This window comes from Thunnus maccoyii, chromosome 1 (genome assembly GCF_910596095.1).
Source record: "Thunnus maccoyii chromosome 1, fThuMac1.1, whole genome shotgun sequence".
Classification (NCBI taxonomy): Eukaryota; Metazoa; Chordata; class Actinopteri; order Scombriformes; family Scombridae; genus Thunnus; species Thunnus maccoyii.
In genome coordinates this window covers 8,836,904-8,854,606 of record NC_056533.1, presented here as the reverse complement: position 1 = coordinate 8,854,606, position 17,703 = coordinate 8,836,904, and the positions used below count along the sequence as shown (strand labels likewise).

Sequence of the window (17,703 nt, the reverse complement as noted above, 5' to 3'; positions counted from 1 at the left end):
GAAATTTGCTGTACAGCGATGTTGAACTCAAAGAGCTGGTCTACACTGAGCTGCCACTTTAAGTTACTTCTTGCAGGATCTCAAAGTATCTCAGTAAGATGCTGTATTTGCTGCATTTAGACAAAATCTAGTCCCAGACCTCTGATATGAGTTTTATCAGTGGGCATTGAGTAAGCTGACTTTGTTCCTTCAAATGTAATCATTTGCGGTTGTATCTTTAAGATTGAGGGAAAAAAATGAAGGAAAAATTACCACAAAAAATTTTATCAGGAAAATATAATGCTCGTAGTGTTGACAATTTGGTGACCTACTGTAGGATCTTGACGCTTTGTTGAACAGGCCTTATGTGAAAAAAATGAAGAGATTCTAGTGGGATCCTAATGTGAAGTAAAAATAATACACATATGATAATGAAGTATGTCACATGACATTTAAATCCTGTTGGATTATTAAAGGAGACAGCAGTATGAGTTGGAAAATGTTAACATGTTTTATTTATTGTCTACAGAACAGTAAAAAAATATAAAAAATATAATGTTAATGACAGCTAACACATAGAAACAGTACTGACAGTTACAACCACAGCAGTTATAAAGTAAGAGAGAGAAATCTGTATGTGAGTGTGTGTGCATTCAGGAGGGAACCCAGATGTTGCCGTGTGTGTCAGGGGCCTGGTTGTACGGGATGTTCCAGATCCAAGGCTGATCTGTCAACACAAAAAGAAGAGAGGTCAGTAAAATTAAGGTAAATACTTTGATTTACCTTTAGAGAGATGGACATGTCATTACATTAAATGACAGCATTTGTGAAAGAACACGCCTCACATGCCTCTTTAGAACATGCATAAAGGGGACCTACTACACTCATTTCAAGCTCTATATTTTTATTCTGGGACTCCACTAGAGTAGTTTGCATGATTCACAATTCAAAAAACTCCTTATTTATCTTAACCTGGCCCTTTATGCAGCCCCTCAGTTCAGCCTCTGTCTCTAACAGGCAGTTTTTGCTCCTGTTTCTTATATACACACACACACACACACACATACACACACATACATATATATATATATATATATGACTGAAAATAAAGAAAAGCATAATAGGTCCCCTTTAATATCGAAATGGTACCTCTTAGATCACATCATTCATTATTAGAGTGCATTGATTATAAATTATGCCCAAATTTTCTGCTAAAAGTTTCAGAAAAAAATGTAATATATTACTAAGATATGGCTCAGTGACACTCAAACCCTCTACTTCTTGACTGGGGTATGGAACAAAAAAAGCACAACAAAGAAGGTGGCCTTGACCTAAAGTCCTTCAGTATGGCTGCATTCCAGCTCCTCTGGAGAACTGCGGTGAAGTACTACAGGAAAACTACTAACCCATTCAACAACTTTTCTGTAATGTTCGTATTTCCATGATTATTCACATTGAACAAAATATAAAATATGGTGACAACTCAGCAGAGGCCCAGCAGGGCCACAGTGCCCCCTTTATGTTAATTCCAAAACAGCACTTACTGATGCTGACAGTTTGGGGTACAGGTTTTGTTGATGTCCACCATGCATTAAGAAACTTTTTACAACCACTCTAAACTCATTGCATTGCTTATCTAACCATGATGAGCTTGTCAAAATGAACCAGGTTCCTTTGTGTTGTTACAGTCACTTACATGCCACTAGAGGTCACTGTGACAACACTTTAGACTTTGCCTGCTGCACGGGAGGTTTAACTGAGGTTTAAAACAACAGAGTTCAGTATAACTCTGAAATCAGACATGAAACACACACACATACTCCTGTACCTTTAGGAGAGTAGCGTGTAGGAGGTAGGTCAAAGGGCACAGGAAAACCAGAGGAGGACGAGGAGACAGGAAATGGATTTTTGTGAACAGGGAAGGTCTTCATGTTCTGTAATGAGACAATCATCACACTACATACACAAGCTCTGCAGAGTCATACACTTCAATAACATTTAGAAACCATTGAGAACAACCTCTGTTATTTAAAACACTTTATTTTCTGTACTGTCCTTCATATTTCTACACTTTATATGTTATAGTGATGAAAATGTAAAGAGGTGTAGATGGTTTTATTTATTATGTTCTTTTCCTCTTTGCTGCAGAAGAAATGGGTTCCTTCAAAGAATATTGTGTGTCCATTGTGTGTGTGTGTTGTTCTTACAAAGGCGGAGGGCAGGTAGAGGACTCCAAGCTCATATGATCGAACCATCACCTGAGTGTTGTTCTTTTCTAGTGCACCCCATGCTGCTTTAGACAGGTTGGCACTAAAACACACACACACATACACAGAGAAGGTGTAATCTTGCAAAACATCAGCGTGGATAAAGAAAGGATAATTTTGGGATGAAAATGATCTGATCACTGTCAGTAGGGTGAAGTTTGACCTTGAAACATGACAGAGTGAGTGATAAAGTAAAAAAATAATGTTCAGTACTGTATAAATAGTATATAGAATGAAAATGTGCTACTTCTTACAAAAGAACAATGAACACATGTGAAGCACACACACCTTGTGACGAGGAACCAGGCAAGCTGAGTGAAATCTGGCGACACCCTCAGGTAGGTCTTGATGTGTGGCATCGCATGAGTCCTCCCTGTCATGTTAGCCTTCCAACGGCTACACACACACACACACACACACACACACACACACACACACATAATGGTAGACTTGAAGATTAGAGGTTCAACAGAATCTTTACTTAACTACAGTCATCCTGTTCATAGCCATCCAATATTAAAGGTCTACCTGCAAGACACTGTAGTGGAAAATTAAATAATAACAAAAGTGTTGGTTAATCTGAAGGAGACATGATGAGACAAAGAACTGTAGGATCAGTTAGCCTACTGGTAATAGTGTAAGTACCACTGTATCCTTACAGTAGGGCTGAATTTTGATAAATAGAAGTGGACTTACTGGAAGTAGGAGTGGAGCCAGAGCTGTTTCTGAGCTGTCTGGATACTGTAGGGAAGAGATCCTCCCGCTGAAGGACAAAAGAAGATGTACAACACAACCAGAGACATCAATTTAAAGTCAGTCAGACACTTAAAGTAGATAATTATGAGGCTGATGGGTAAATGGATAAATAATCAAGAAAACAAGCTTCCAAAGTTTACCTGCATTTAATGACATGGTGTTCCTATATGTAAGTTACCTACAGGACACGTGACTTTTTAACGAATGAATCTTTCAAAATACTCACCAGGATAACCTTCCAAACTAGTCCTCACATCATCTACTGATGGATACAGCTGCAAAAGATCAACCAGTAGTTACTTGTTTTAGAAATTCAGAGCACTCTAATCTTAGTTTATACAGTATGTTATATTTACATTTGACCAGAAAGCTATGTGATCAGTCAGCAGAAACCATTTACACATTGATTTTAGGCAATCAAATGTCCAACAGTCAAAAGTGTAAAGATGTAACTTTAAAATGACCGTATTTACCGTTTAAGAATATTCAGTCATAGACAACAGTAGTAGCATTAGAAGTAGTGAAAAACTGTTTACATGGCGTTATTTTGTATGTCTCATCAAGGATCCATATAAAGTTTGTGTTTGTGGAACGTACCAAGTGAATAGGGGGGTCTGGGCGAAGAGAGGTTTTCCCCAGTGTAGTCAGGGTGCGCTGAAACTCCGCAGCCAACCATTTGGTCTTATCCAGTCCCATGGAGCCGATGCTGGAGAACTGGCCAACCACAGGCCATCGTTCCTCACCGGGAATAGGATCTGTGTGTTCATACAGCAGCTGGAAACAAAATAAGAGAAGGAGAAGAGACCCCAGTAAGAGAGTAACGTCATGAAATGTAATGACGCTTGCAATTATCTAAAATTCATGCTAAATGAGAAAGAAGAACAGGAGATGAGGAGAGCAGGGGAAAACAGAGAGAACCTAACCTTCCTCAGCCTCAGGTGGCCCCAGCGCTCCATGTCTGCACCAACATACCTCCCTGGGGTTGAGCCGACCAAATACACCCTGAAGACAGAGGCTAATATTAGGGTAACTTGTGATCCATATTTTGCATTCACTAACAACTGCATTGTTGCAGGACCATCATATAGCAACAGACTAATGTAAATATTACCTACTTATTTGCTACCATGTCATTATTATACCTCCTCATATTCCAACATTGCTATTCCCATCACAGAGGAGCAGAAGCCTGTATGTATCAAATATGCATGTGTGTGTAACTTTACGTGCCTCGTCTCTGACAGGTCGTGCTCTTTGATTCGTTGGATCCACTCTTCGAGCTCTGGTGCGCGGTACGACGCCAGGTATTCCAACAGGTCTCTCTTAAAGAAGGTGGGCGACTCACCTGCGCTCGCACTGCTGCCCTTTGGTAACCGTGGAAACAGGGGGCTCATCCACATCCTGGAATGGGAAAAAAAACAGATTATTGTCCCCAGTCCTTACATCAGGTTACTATGCAACAAATATGTAAATACTGTTTCTCTCGAGTCAGACAATCTCTTCTTTTAACGTGGCTCATATGCAGCATGTTGTAGTTGTAAAACACTTCCTTGGTTATATAAAAGTTTTGTTTGTTTTTTTTTTTAAAAAAAAGGTCAGACAGACAGACTTACCCTTGTGTTTTCTGGTACCAGTCAGCTCTGATGAGGTTGGAGGTGAGAATGATGACTCTGAAGCCTTCCTCATACCACAGCAACATCATCTTCCTGTACAAAGACACAGGACAAATATCTGCGGTATATAACAGTGGACGATGGTTCATTACAAGACTGTTAATATCTACTATGTAAGTCACCAGAACACTGGTGCTTTAAAACAATCATGAGTAATTGTACATTCTGCAATTAACTACACCACCGTATCTGCCAGTCAGTAAAAGTTGCTTTAGAGTGCAAACAGTGAAATAATAAACACATTGTGACTTGTTAATGACGTTAACAATGGCTCAGTTCAATTAAGTGTCCCAGTAAGCAACGACAGTAACAGGAGCATTCAGTGAACTGGAACTGGCTCACCCACATGTAAACAAACGATACAACAATAGACACTAGAATAATATTAGGGATATAATTATTATAATTATGTATAATATTAGGGAGATAATTGCTAACACACCCTCCCCTTAAATGAAGGATTTTAGACAAGAGTCCTACAGACAATTTCTGACTGAACTCCACTAGTGTCAAGCCCAATATGTTTCAGCTAGAGATACCATCAGGAAAGCAATAACATCAGGCAGGAAGAGAAACGCTTACGTGTGGTGAGTTCCAAAAGCAATATCCAGCTTGGCCTGTAAGAGAAAATCAAACTCCTTAGTCCCATAAAAGGGTGATCCAGCATGAATAAACTTACATGTTTGAATGCATTTTTAATGTTTTTAATGTGTTATAATAAAAACATATGTTTCCCTGTGGTGGTGAGTTTGTACCTGGCAGAATCGAATATGAGGGTAGGGCTGAGCCTGCTGGACCAGCCGGGCCTTGGCCTCCCTCTTATCCCCATGGACAATCAGAACTGGACGATCCCTGAAAACACAAGACAAAGGGTCAGATGGGGCATGTTTCGCCTGATAATCACCTTCCTCAACTTGTATTATATGTATATGAATTATAGTTTCCCTTGTAACTGAATATGTGTAGTGTGTCATCTTGCTTTAACATCTGCTATAAGTATAAAAGCATCTGGTTGTTGTGGTTTGCGATGGGGATTTTTAGTGTCCCATTATTGATGAAAATGTACTTTGCAGAGCCTTTTCACCCTGAGAATAAGATCTAAGGAAACATGACTAAATGTTGGGAATAAAAATTACAAAAACAGAGCAGGCTTAGATACACTATTGTGATAACACCCTTGAAAAAGTCATGTTGGCTAAACCCTTTAACCTAGCCATATAAACAATCTCCAAAATGTTTAACATATTCATTTTTTAACTAATTAACGTACAGCTAGCTGCAGGATTATTTACTTCATTAAATTATGTTTTAACAAGAGAGCTTGTCAAAGATGTTTCTCCATTTTTAGTACATTTGTGGTACGCATGAAATAATACACTAGAGGGCGCTGTTTACTTAAATTACATAAAATTTCAAATTGCCTTTTGTGGAATTATGGATATCAGCAGCATCCTGGAAATCAGCATAATGAAGGTATGTTTGTGATAATGTGATGGTAGCAATGACGAGGCGAGCCTTACCTAAACTCTGATGGGTACTGCTGAACCATCCAGGCAATATCAAAGCAGTAGTTAAACTATAAAGGAATAGAGCATATTAATGGCAGACCAGAGTACACTGACAAAATATATGTAAAAAAAAAAAAAAAAAAAAGGACATAAAATTGTTTCTACAGCTTTTTATAGCACAGGTGCACTGCCTTTCCTGAAACAAACACAATCTCTGCTAACATCATGAAAAACTAATATGAAACATGAACCTTCAAGTAAAAAGAGCAGAAGCTATATTTAGGCTGTGTTCAACCAACTACGTTGCTTAGAAGACAGGATGCATCAGGATCTGGGTGTCTTGCCACCTCAGCTAAACAGTTTCCTGGGAGAAACCCTGCAGTTTGCGTGATTGCTCACCTGAACGGATTCTTTCAAGGTCCCAAATAATGGGGACAGGATATCTAGATGAAAAAAAAACAAATAAAATATTATTGGATAGAACTGTGTAAACGACTGGTGACAAGAGAGGATTCATCTTTTTGGCAGTGGTGGTAGACCAATCAGCAGGCAGGGTCAGAAACAAAGGAGCTGTGGTCACTGGGGGATTAAAACTAGGAGCTTCATTTTACTGGAGGGTCTCTAATGAAATCACTCTGATGCCCTTTGATAAAAATGAACTAAAAGCAACCAAAGTATTAATAGAAGGCAGAAATCTTTGCCAGTGCATTGTCTTTTTGTTCCTCAAATGTCAAACCAAACTTTCTGCACTTTTTGTAATTAAACTGAACTCATCTCACCTCTGATGTGCAGAGCTCCATTGTTGTACTTCCTGTCCAGGCCGGTGACCTTGTTGAGGTAAAACCTGTACGTGTCATTCAGACAAGGAACACTGGATTCAAAGAAGTCCTCTGGCTCGTCGATATAGTAGAGCCGGCCATGGGGGCTGGGAGGGCGCTCATTCTCCACCTTCGGTTTCTTAGTTTTGGGGGCCGGAGGCTGCCTCTTTGGTAAGTTACTGACACTCTTCCCCTTTGCTGCACCATCATCATCATCATCACTATCTGAGAGGGCCCAGCCTGATCCGTCTGACACCTCTTTCTTCCGCTTTCCAGCCAATGAAGGACTGGACTCATACTTTACTGGATTTAACTGGTTTATTGCAGCCAACTGTCTGGCCTCAGAGCCAATGAGAAGCGAGGATACAGGAGTTTTAGCTGGTTCCGGTTTCACCTCCACAGTGGCTGTTGCTGGTTCCAGTTTGGAGGCAGGGGGAGAATGAGACTGGTGGGAGCTGTGATTGGATTCAGCCAGTCGGTGAGACTTTGATGCTGTAGTCCCAGAGGGAGGAAGAACGTCATCATCGTCATCACTGCTGGAGATGGTCCACTTGCCGTGGTGACTGCCCTGAGACATGCCTGACCAGAGAAACAGGAGGATGGCAACCAGTCACACAAGATACCAGCCTGAAGTGACAGACATGTAAAAGGCCAAGCACACACTGATAGGACTGATTCTACCTGCTTCAGTATGTCAAACATACTGTACACATTTATATCTTTGAACTTACAAGACAAATAAGCTTTGAGCCAGTTTATTCAGCCAATCTGATGGTGATCTGTGATTGTTTACATCTATGGATCTAAATCAGATTTAATTCTGGGTGCTAGAGATGTTTGTGGCTGGAGAACTCAAACTGAAGAGAGAGATATTCTGTATTTAGGCATGTCTGACTAAAATGCACGAATCAAAATAACATCGGAGAGGATGCATCAAGTTTGTTTGTTTTTAATTGGGAGTGTTAAACAGCCCAGTGCAAATGTCGAAATATGAAACGTGTGAAAATCCATAAACAAAGCCTACATGCAGATGTGCAAAAATAGCAGGAAACCATGCTTAGTAGAAAAACATTGATTTAAAAATGGTCAAAATTAGAAACTATGTAGCAGCAAATGCACATTTTGGATGGAAAAGATATAAGTTCTGCAATGAGTAAATGACAAATGATTGAATTTGAAACTGATTTAATTTAAAGCCAAAATGATCCGGAGGTCGAGCCTGATATTTGCTTTACCAAGTCAGAGAGGAGAGCAGCAGCAGAGTGGTGTTGTGAACGTAGAGGCTTTGATCTATTGTTGTTGATCCGACGCTGAGCAAACTTTATACAACACTCGCACGAAACCATGGATGAAACCAACCAAAATGCAGGACGTGCTCATGGTTTATACGTCCGGGTCGAAACTCCCTGTTTACTTGTAGTTCCATCGCGTTGGCGCCACATCAGGCGCTGCTCGTATCGGTGATAGATGTATGAAGAGAGTAAAATACATCCTAAAAATATGATTTGCAGACAAGTATATTGTGGGAAGAAGTCTTACAGCTATCATCACTCGCTGAATCAGTTTACCAGCAGTGTGGGTTTACAAAATGTCTCACATGAATGTGTAATACAGCATACTTTATTAGAAAATAGGTTATTTTCATACCAAAATACTTAAAGATCCCCTCCTGGAATGTTTTAATATTGACTGTATATTACATAATCGACTGTGATATCATAAATCATAAATAGTGTCTAATACATTTTTCCACAAAAAGTTTGTCTTGTTAAAATTCTTGAAATTACATCTACTCCTTCCCCCTCATTAAAAATCCATAATCTACGAATATGTAATATTCATACATATGTATGTATGTTTATTTCAACTGCTGGACAAAAGATGTCTTCTACTTCACTGTTTAGTCCATTCTCAGTGTACACACGGCCGAAAATATTGGTACCCTTGCGCCTTTTTTTTTTTTTTTTTTTTTTTAAAAAACCTAAATTTTCTCTGTTTTCTGTGTTGAAACCGACAGACGTTTATGGCATCCATCATTCTTTATTTCACATTGAATATAACTGAAACTCTGCTTTCGATTTACAACATATTATTTAATACAACAATACAATGGCATGGCCAAAAATATTGGTACCCTTAATATTTTGTAGCACAGCCTTTGATGGCAATAACTGCAGTCAGTCATTTTCTGTAACTCTGAATAAGGTTTCCTCACTTCTCCACTGGTAGTTCGGCCCACTCTTCTTGAGTAAACTGCTCCAGTTCTCTCAGGTTTGATGGCTGCCGTCTGCCAACTCCAAGTTTCAGCTCTTTCCACAGATGTTCAATGGGATTCAGATCAGGACTCATAACAGACCACTTCAAAACGGTCCGATGTTTTCTTCTCATCCACTCTTGGGTGCTTTTTGATGTATGTATGGAGTCATAAACCTGCTGGAAGACCCATGACCTGCGACTAAGATACAGCTCTCTGACACTGGGTTGTACCTTTTGCTCCAAAATGTCTTGATAGACTTCTGATTTCATTTTGCCCTGCACAGATTCAAGGCACCCAGTACCTGAGGCAGAAAAGCAACCCCAAAACATTTCTGAGCCTCCTCCATGTTTCACAGTAGGCATGTTGTTCTTTTCTTTGAAGGCTTCATTTTTTCTTCTGTAAACATCTGGATTGGTGTGATTTACCAAAAAGCTCTAATTTTGTTTCATCTGTCCAAAGCACATTCTCCCAGAGGAACTGTGGCTTGTCCACATGCATCTTGACAAAGTCCAGTCTGGCTTTTATGTGTCTCCCTCTTAGAAGTGGGGTCTTCCTTGGTCTTCTACCATGGAGCCCATTTTCATTCAGACAGTGACAGATGGTGCGACTTGAAACTATTGTACCTTGAACTTGAAGATCAGCTTGGATCTGTATTGAAGTTTTCCTTGGTTCTTTCTCAACCAATCAAGTAATCCTTCTGTTCAAATCTCAAGCCAATTTTCCTCTTGTGACCACATCCAGAGATGTTGGCTACAGTTCTATGGGCCTTAAACTTCTTAATAATATTGGCAACAGTGGTCAAAGGAACATCAAGCTCGTTGGAAATGGTCTTGTAACCTTTATGTTGACAATGCTTGGCTATTACCTTTAATCTAATGTCTTCAGACCACTCTCTAGCTTTCCTTCTGTTTTCCATGTTCAATGTGATGCACAAAGTGGCAAAAAACAGCAGAATGGGTAATTTTCTCCTTTTAAACTGGCTGCATGAGTGATTATAAGATTGAAAACACTTGTGATACTAATTAAAACACAATAGTCTGCTTACAGTATCACTTCAAATCAATTATTTCTTACAACTTCTAAAGGGTACCACTAATTTTGTCCAGGCTATTTTAGACTGTCTTTGTAGAATAAGCATGAATAGACATGCGTTGATAATAAAATATCTTCTAATTTCGGCAGTGTTCAGGGAGAATGGTGCATTATTTTAATGAAATGCAAGGGTACCAATAATTTTGGCCACATCTGTATGTGCACTGGAGGCTTCAAGTTTGTGTTAGTTGCATATTGGACCGTGGCTGGCTCCAAACTAGTTGTGATGTCATAAATCATGTTCATAGGCCCGCTCCTTAAATTTAGATTTTCTGCGGGCAAAAAGAAACTTTTTCCTCCTTCAGCCATGGATGTATAAAGAGAACTCTCTCTCTACATCCATGCCTTCAGCAGATTAAAGTGAAAACATCCTTCTAGTGTTAAACTCTTCACAGTGAAGCACAAACATCCAAGTGAATAAACAAGAAGAAAAACACATTTTTAAGTATGATGTGAAGTAACAGCAGGCTGATATTACTACAACACTCAAGTTGAGCATTCCTTTTCTAATTATTCATTTTTAATTATTTTTGTAAGTATTCCTTAAAAGTTTATTGTGCTGTCATATTCTACTATAATGATTTTTTAATGGAGAAAATAGACTCAATAAGTTTTTTTTTATATTGTATATTTGATAAGCTTCACAATCCTATTCTTATGATATTAATATCTTCACATAGTATTTACATCATTTCTTTATAGATGTAACTTACTGGTAATTATTTCTGCTGAAATAATAATTTACAGTTAAGTAAAACGAAACCAAAAGCACTGGGAAAATGAATATTAATACACACACACACACACACACACACACACACACACACACACACACACACACACACACACACACACTCCCACACACACATTGTCTCATTTACATGTTTTGTTTAGCAACCAGCAGATCCTCTCAAAACGCAATTTTCTTTAACTTAAATATCACTACATACAAAACACATGACATATCTCCGGTTATAACTCGAGAGAAAAAATAGTAATGAAATGAAATGAAAAGAAATATACTAAAACATTATGTGCATAGCAACCAGAGGCTCCTCCTCCATGATTCCAGAACGGTGACATCATCAGCAGTACAGTATATAAGTACAGCCCGCGTTAACTGTCACTTGCAACGAGACGTCGGGAACGTCAGGTCATATTGTTACAACCCATAGGTAAGCAAGCTAAGGTAAGCTAAGCTAAGCTAAGCTAGGCTAATTAGCACTAGCATTACTTATTAGCTAACTATGCTGATTAGCCTAGCATTAGCGTCTTTGCTAAATACTTTTGTTGGGAAAATATATTGTGTAGAGGAAAGAAGAAACGCATTTTACTGTGTTATTCTGTAAAAAAAAAAATTAATTGCTGGTATTTAGTAGTAAGGCATTAATGTTATTGAGTAACATGTTATAGTATCACAAATGACTTATTTCTTCAGTAACGAGTAATGTAACTAATTACAATTTGAAATTCTTTCAGTATTTAACCTACAATAACGCCTGCTCCTACCAGGAGTAATTGTGAATGTTGATTTTAATGTTTTCCTTGTGTTCAGTGGAGGGCTAGCTAACGTTAGCTGCTGTTAGCTTGGCGCAGGTGCTCCAGTTGAAATTCAGTTAGATGTTTAGCGTCCAGCAAACAAGGAGGAATACCTCTTCCTATACTATTCAATTGTTTTATTTGCGATTTCTGTTTTCGTATCTGGCCCGTGAAGCTTATAAAGTATTTATTCAGGGGTCACCTGGGTTTTTTCCGGAGGTGGAAGGGTGTGAACCATGGTGTGAATCCCGCGGCTTCACTGTGAGGATGCTGCTGCGTGCAGTCCTCTTGACTAAAGCTAACGTTAGCTGGTGATGGTAAGTAAATAACTACAAACCTCAGACTGGCTGTAGTTCAACAAAATCTCATTTTTTAATTTAATTTCTACACGTTTTAAATACAGAAAATGCTACTTGTCGGTGTGGCGGGAGGCTTTGGAGTTGTTAGATATTTTTGACAGAGCTGCAATGAATAAATAACAATAATGAGTGGATTTATGTAATTACTTTGTCAATAAGTGATAAGTTATGGATACTTTTCTGAGTAATATGCCAAAAATGTGCATCTTTTGTTGTACATAGGGAATGCAAGTTCACTTTGTCGAGTATTACGTGTAAAATAGACTGCGCATCTAGATCTTCCTTTGTGATGAGTAAACTCCTCACACTTATCACTTTCTTTGCATAGTTGTGATGTGAATAAAAGAGCAACTATATCCAAAAACTTTCTTTTTAATGCTCAACTTCTATTCATTGCTGAACAGTTGAACTCATATGTGTTGGTGTTACCATAATAGATGTGGCTCACTGTTTGACCCAGTGTAAGACGGGCAGCAGGAGTTAGTTTTAATACACAGATATTGAGCAGGACTGTCACTATATACTCACTCTTTGTTTGCATGTTTAAATATGCTGAAAAGCAGCGTCCTGGCAGGAATTGAGGGTTAAATGATGATGATAGGCCAGCTGTTACGTGTAAGGTGGTAGGTGTTGTGTGTGAGGGGTCAGAGCCCCACAGCTGGCCAATCTGTTGGTACACATCTTTAAGGAGTCTCTGAATGAAAGTGATCACAAAATAAAAACTGTACATGGTAGGAATATCAAAACGTGACATTTAGTTTAAAATTCATATTGCAATTACATTAAAACATTTTATTATTTCTTTATCTTTCAGAATACTACAGAGAGTGGTGGAGCAAGAAGAACTCAAGTGGACGGACAGAGGAAGAGAGAAGGAGATGAGACAAAGGCTGAGGAAGGTTGAAAAAGGATAACTGCAAAGGATGGCGGGAGAGAGATACGAGCAGGAGAAGAAAGAAAGACAAGAGAGGATGGAGAAGAGGAGGAAGAAGGCAAAGGCAGAGAGAGAAGAAAGAGAGAGACAAGCAAGGAAGGAAACAGAAGGACAGGAGAAGATGGGCAGAGACAGACCAGAACTTGAACAGCAGGACAGGATTGAAAGGAGGAAAAGGAGGAAGGAGGAAAGAGAAAGACGGGAGAGAGAGGAGAGAGAAAGACAGGAGCAAGAAGAGGGAGAGAGACAGGAGAAGGAGGAAACTGAAAGACAGGAGTGGACTGAAAGTAGGAAAAGAAGGAAGGAGGCGAGAGAAAAACAGGAGAGAGAAAGACAGGAGCAGGAAGAGAGAGAGAGACAAGAGAGGGAGGAAACCGAAAGACAGAGGATGGAGAAGAGAAGAAGGATGGAGGAGGACAGAGAAATACAGGCACGAGAGGAGGAGAGAGAAAGTGAGAAAAGGGAGAGGGAGAAGAAGGAAAGACAGGAGAGGGAGGAGAAAGAGAAGCGGAAGATGGAAGAGAAGGCAGAAAGCAAAGACTCAGCTCCAAAAAAGGACCTCCTGGCAAAGCTGAAAATGTGGTTCCTCCAACACCAGAAGGAGCAAGTCAGCAAAGCCATCAGCAGGACCTACAAGAAGGAGGCTGCTGCTGATGTTGGAGGTAAGAAACTTTCATACTTTAACAAAACATTTCATACATGTTGTGTAGTTACATGCTTATTGTAATGTTTTTATTAAGTTGTCAGAGATGTTTCTTTATTATTATTCTGTGTTCTGTAACAACCTGTTCAAAGAGTTCAAGATTCACATGTTTTACTCAAAGATCAACTCTGATATTTTCTGTCTTTCAGGTGACAATCCTGAAATGGAGATGAGACAATGGAGGCAACAAGCTAAGAGGAGGAAGCTGCTGCAGAAAGAACAAAAGATTGATGAGAGAATCAGAAAGAAGATGGAGAAGGAGGAGAGAGAAAGACAGAGGAGGCAGAAGGAGAAACGGGGTCAGGAGTGTGATGCAGAGGAGCAGAACAGAGAGAGTGAGGAACATAAAGGAGAGGAGGTGGTGGAGGTCAGAGGAAGTGAAGAAAGTGATGAAGAGGAGGTGGTAGAGTACAGAGACAGTGAGGAAAGCGATGAGGAAGTGGTGGAGTACAGAGGAAGTGAGGAAAGTGATGAGGAGGAGGTGGAGGAAAGAGACAGTGAGGAAAGTGATGAAGAGGAGGAGGTGGACAACAAAGACGATGAAGGAGAGGAGGAGGGGGCAGAAAGCAAAGACTCAGTTCCAAAGAAGGGCGTCCTGGCAAAGCTGAAAATGTGGTTCCTCCAACACCAGAAGGAGCAAGTCAGCAAAGCCATCAGCAGGACCTACAAGAAGGAGGCGGCTGCTGATGTTGGAGGTAAGAAAGTCAACTTTCATACTTTAACAAAACATTTCATACATGTTGTGTAGTTACATGCTTATTGTAATGTTTTTATTAAGATGTCAGAGATGTTTCTTTGTTATTATTCTGTGTTCTGTAACAACCTGTTCAAAGAGTTCAAGATTCACATGTTTTACTCAAAGATCAACTCTGATATTTTCTGTCTTTCAGGTGACAATCCTGAAATGGAGATGAGACAATGGAGGCAACAAGCTAAGAGGAGGAAGCTGCTGCAGAAAGAACAAAAGATTGATGAGAGAATCAGAAAGAAGATGGAGAAGAAGAGAAAAAAGAAAAATGAAGAGGAAGGAGACAAAAGGGAACCTGGTCTGTTTTTCAAAGCTGTTACTGCGTTCGCTAGCGGGTATGGTGACTTGAACATGGTTGTTCTGTAAAGCCCAAATTATACTTGCAGTTTACATCTCTATGTGGTTTGTATAGAGATGTAAATGCAAGTATAATTTGTGCTTTCATGTAAAATTAAAAAAAATAAAAAAAGAGGAGAAAAGTAGAATAAGTAGTAATACTTCAAATGGTTACTGTAATACAAAATTAAGTAATTTGTCCTCCAATGAGAGGGGTGGACGAGAGTTTAAATTTAAAAAGAGAAATGACAAGCATGTAAAATAACTAGGTAAAACACACTTAAACTAACAACCTTGAATTTAATAAATGATTTAGAAAATAAATAGTTTAAAATTCAGATTAGAGTAGAAAGAGGAGAGTTAGAGGAGAAAAGTAGAATATTTCAAATGATCATTGTAATAGAGGATAAGTCCCTTGAAATGCACCATCTCGTTTTCAAGGGGGTCTTCAAAATTAATTAACATAATTACATCTAATATATATTATAGTATAGAAAATAATATAATATAAACTGATATAATCTAATCTTATAACATCAAATAAATTATTTAGAAAATAATTATAAATAATTTCAACATCAGATTTGAGTGGTTAGAGGTTCAAATTATCATTGTTATACAGAATCAAGTAATTTGTCCTCCAATGAGGGGGGTGGAGGTGGGTTAAATTTGAATAAAGAGAGAAATGACAAGCATGTAAAATAACTAGTTAAAAAACACTTAAACTAAAAAAAACCAAAAAAAACCCCTGTAAATCTGATAAATGATTTAGAAAATAAAATAATTTCACATTCAGACAAGAGAAGTTAGAGGAGAAAAGTAGTAATACTTCAAATAATACAGAATAAAGTCATTTGTCCTCCGATGAGGGGGGTGGAGGTGGGTTTAAATTTATTAATATAATTCAATCTAATTAAGTAATGTTACACGAGAGGGTGTGCTTTACCGTCATTGTTGGCACGACAGTGATGCGGTCAGGAACGAGGCACTTCCGTAAGCATCACTGAAGCACCACCTAACTTTTCTCCTCTCTTTGGATGAAGGTAAAAAGCTTTAGCCTCTTTAGGAATTTTAGATAAGTTCTTTTCAAATGATGAAACTGGACAAAGTTCATTTCCCGGGTCTTCAAACAGCCCCTCTTCTGCTTTGGCGATCCCTTTCATGATGGTTTTTGTGTTTTTTTTGTTTCCTCGTTGAAGGTCAGTGTCACATATTTGGTACCTTAAGGTAGAAATACAGAATCATTAGGCAAGTTTGACCATGTTTCTGCAGAACATCTATTATTATTATTTTATTATTATGCTATTATGCAAGACTTTACAAGTCTTTCAGCCTCTTTGATGTTGCGCTTTGATTAACTCACCTGTTGAATCTCGTTTTATTATGATAGATTGTGGTACAAGTTTCCTCAGACCCTCCTTTCCTCTCCTCCCAAAATGTAGCTGGATGTCGAACCACACTTTATTCACCAGGCCCCGTGGTGTGTTTGGGTTCATTGTCTCTGAGTTCCTCAGTATTGTCAGGACCTTTTCAGAGATTGCTGGATGATGTTCAGTTTTGTCCTGGCTTGCTCTCCTGAGAAACTTTATGAGTCCACTAAAGACATTATTTGACGTAGTGAACTTATTGTCTTGCATGATACACTGTGCCCGACTAAGAGGAGGGTTGTTCATAAAGCAATTAATGCCAGCTCTCAACCCGACGTAGCTACTGATGGAGTAGTACTGACCCTGGTTATTTCTAATTGAACCATAAAATTTGTGGAGAATCCTGTTGAGATCTTCTTTTGTAATAGATGCAAAATCCACAGCTTGCTTAGTGTTTTCCAGATAGTCCAGGAAACATTTGACAGCCCAAGAAGTTGACCGGGACGTACTGGCTTCATTCCTCGACTTCTCCAATTGACTGAGGTCTTCATTTGACAATACCACATATCTCTCCTTTTTTCATTTTGTTTTCTTCTCATCCTCTTCCAGCCATTCTTCAAAATTAACCACAAAACGATCCATGTTGTATCAATGTTGGAAGCACCTGTTTTTTTAGCTCCAGCTTTGGCAGTTACAATTTTACAGCAGTTACAATGTTACCAGGATGCGTCACAGTGTGGTGTGGCATCAAAAAAAGAGAGAGAAATGACAAGCATGTAAAATAACTAGTTAAAACACATGTAAACTAAAAAAATAAAAATAAATCTAATAAATGATTTAGAAAATAAATGATTTCACGTTCAGATTCGAGTAGTTAGAGGAGAAAAGTAGAATATGATAAAAAATAATTCAAAGTAAAGTAATTTGTCCTCCCATGAGGGGGTGATGATGAGTAAAATATTATTTTTAAAGGAATCAAAAGAATAGTGTGTGTTTTCCAACACAATCAAATCAAATGTACCACAACGATTCAAATCTTATTTAAGCTGATTTGATTTATTCCAAAATATTCTAATAGTCTTATTTCACACTCATGTTTTACACAGATATAAAAGATGTACGTAACACTTTCTTTGTGCTGTGAACTGGACAATTCAATTTATAAAGTTGAACTAAGATTTTAAAAAATTGCTAAAAATGAACAAATGTCATTGTTTGTTTTGACTTGTGTACTTGTTTGGCTCACTGAGACTCTCCAATGGAACAAAGTGTTTTTCTTGTTATAAAATATCAGCTGGGTCTGTCGTCTATGTGCTGTTTTTAACAGGATCTTTGAATACAAAGTCACATCATACAGTTACACAGCA

The 17,703-nt window shown here is 38.6% G+C and overlaps 2 protein-coding genes across 2 annotated transcripts; one reads left to right on the top strand and one right to left on the bottom strand.

Moving 5' to 3' along the window:
- Positions 1-467: 467 nt before the first annotated feature.
- tdp1 (tyrosyl-DNA phosphodiesterase 1) lies at positions 468-8,394 on the bottom strand. The gene is made up of 16 exons (XM_042409381.1): positions 8,237-8,394; positions 6,963-7,580; positions 6,583-6,626; positions 6,196-6,251; positions 5,431-5,527; positions 5,258-5,292; positions 4,616-4,708; positions 4,233-4,403; positions 3,926-4,004; positions 3,600-3,776; positions 3,229-3,277; positions 2,943-3,009; positions 2,535-2,642; positions 2,187-2,289; positions 1,808-1,913; positions 468-706 (listed from the first exon to the last, which is right to left on the bottom strand). The coding sequence occupies exons 2-16, from the start codon at positions 7,576-7,578 to the stop codon at positions 633-635; spliced, it is 1,875 nt and encodes a 624-aa protein (XP_042265315.1). The 5' UTR covers positions 7,579-7,580; positions 8,237-8,394; the 3' UTR covers positions 468-632.
- A 5,250-nt stretch (positions 8,395-13,644) lies between these two features.
- Positions 13,645-17,635, top strand: LOC121890922 (glutamic acid-rich protein-like). Its single transcript, XM_042403602.1, has 3 exons — positions 13,645-13,844; positions 14,035-14,580; positions 14,776-17,635. The coding sequence occupies exons 1-3, from the start codon at positions 13,697-13,699 to the stop codon at positions 14,997-14,999; spliced, it is 918 nt and encodes a 305-aa protein (XP_042259536.1). The 5' UTR covers positions 13,645-13,696; the 3' UTR covers positions 15,000-17,635.
- The last annotated feature ends 68 nt before the right edge of the window (positions 17,636-17,703 follow it).

Excerpts from the sequence above, each read along its gene's own strand:
- tdp1 (XM_042409381.1), bottom strand. The coding sequence starts at position 7,578 with ATGTCTCAGGGCAGTCACCACGGCAAGTGGACCATCTCCAGCAGTGAT. Across the intron at positions 3,777-3,925 it reads GCCACCTGAGGCTGAGGAAG|CTGCTGTATGAACACACAGA; the intron begins GTTAGGTTCTCT and ends TTTTGTTTCCAG. Across the intron at positions 2,290-2,534 it reads GCCTGGTTCCTCGTCACAAG|TGCCAACCTGTCTAAAGCAG; the intron begins GTGTGTGTGCTT and ends TGTGTGTTTTAG.
- LOC121890922 (XM_042403602.1), top strand. The coding sequence starts at position 13,697 with ATGGAAGAGAAGGCAGAAAGCAAAGACTCAGCTCCAAAAAAGGACCTC. Across the intron at positions 13,845-14,034 it reads GGCTGCTGCTGATGTTGGAG|GTGACAATCCTGAAATGGAG; the intron begins GTAAGAAACTTT and ends TCTGTCTTTCAG. Across the intron at positions 14,581-14,775 it reads GGCGGCTGCTGATGTTGGAG|GTGACAATCCTGAAATGGAG; the intron begins GTAAGAAAGTCA and ends TCTGTCTTTCAG.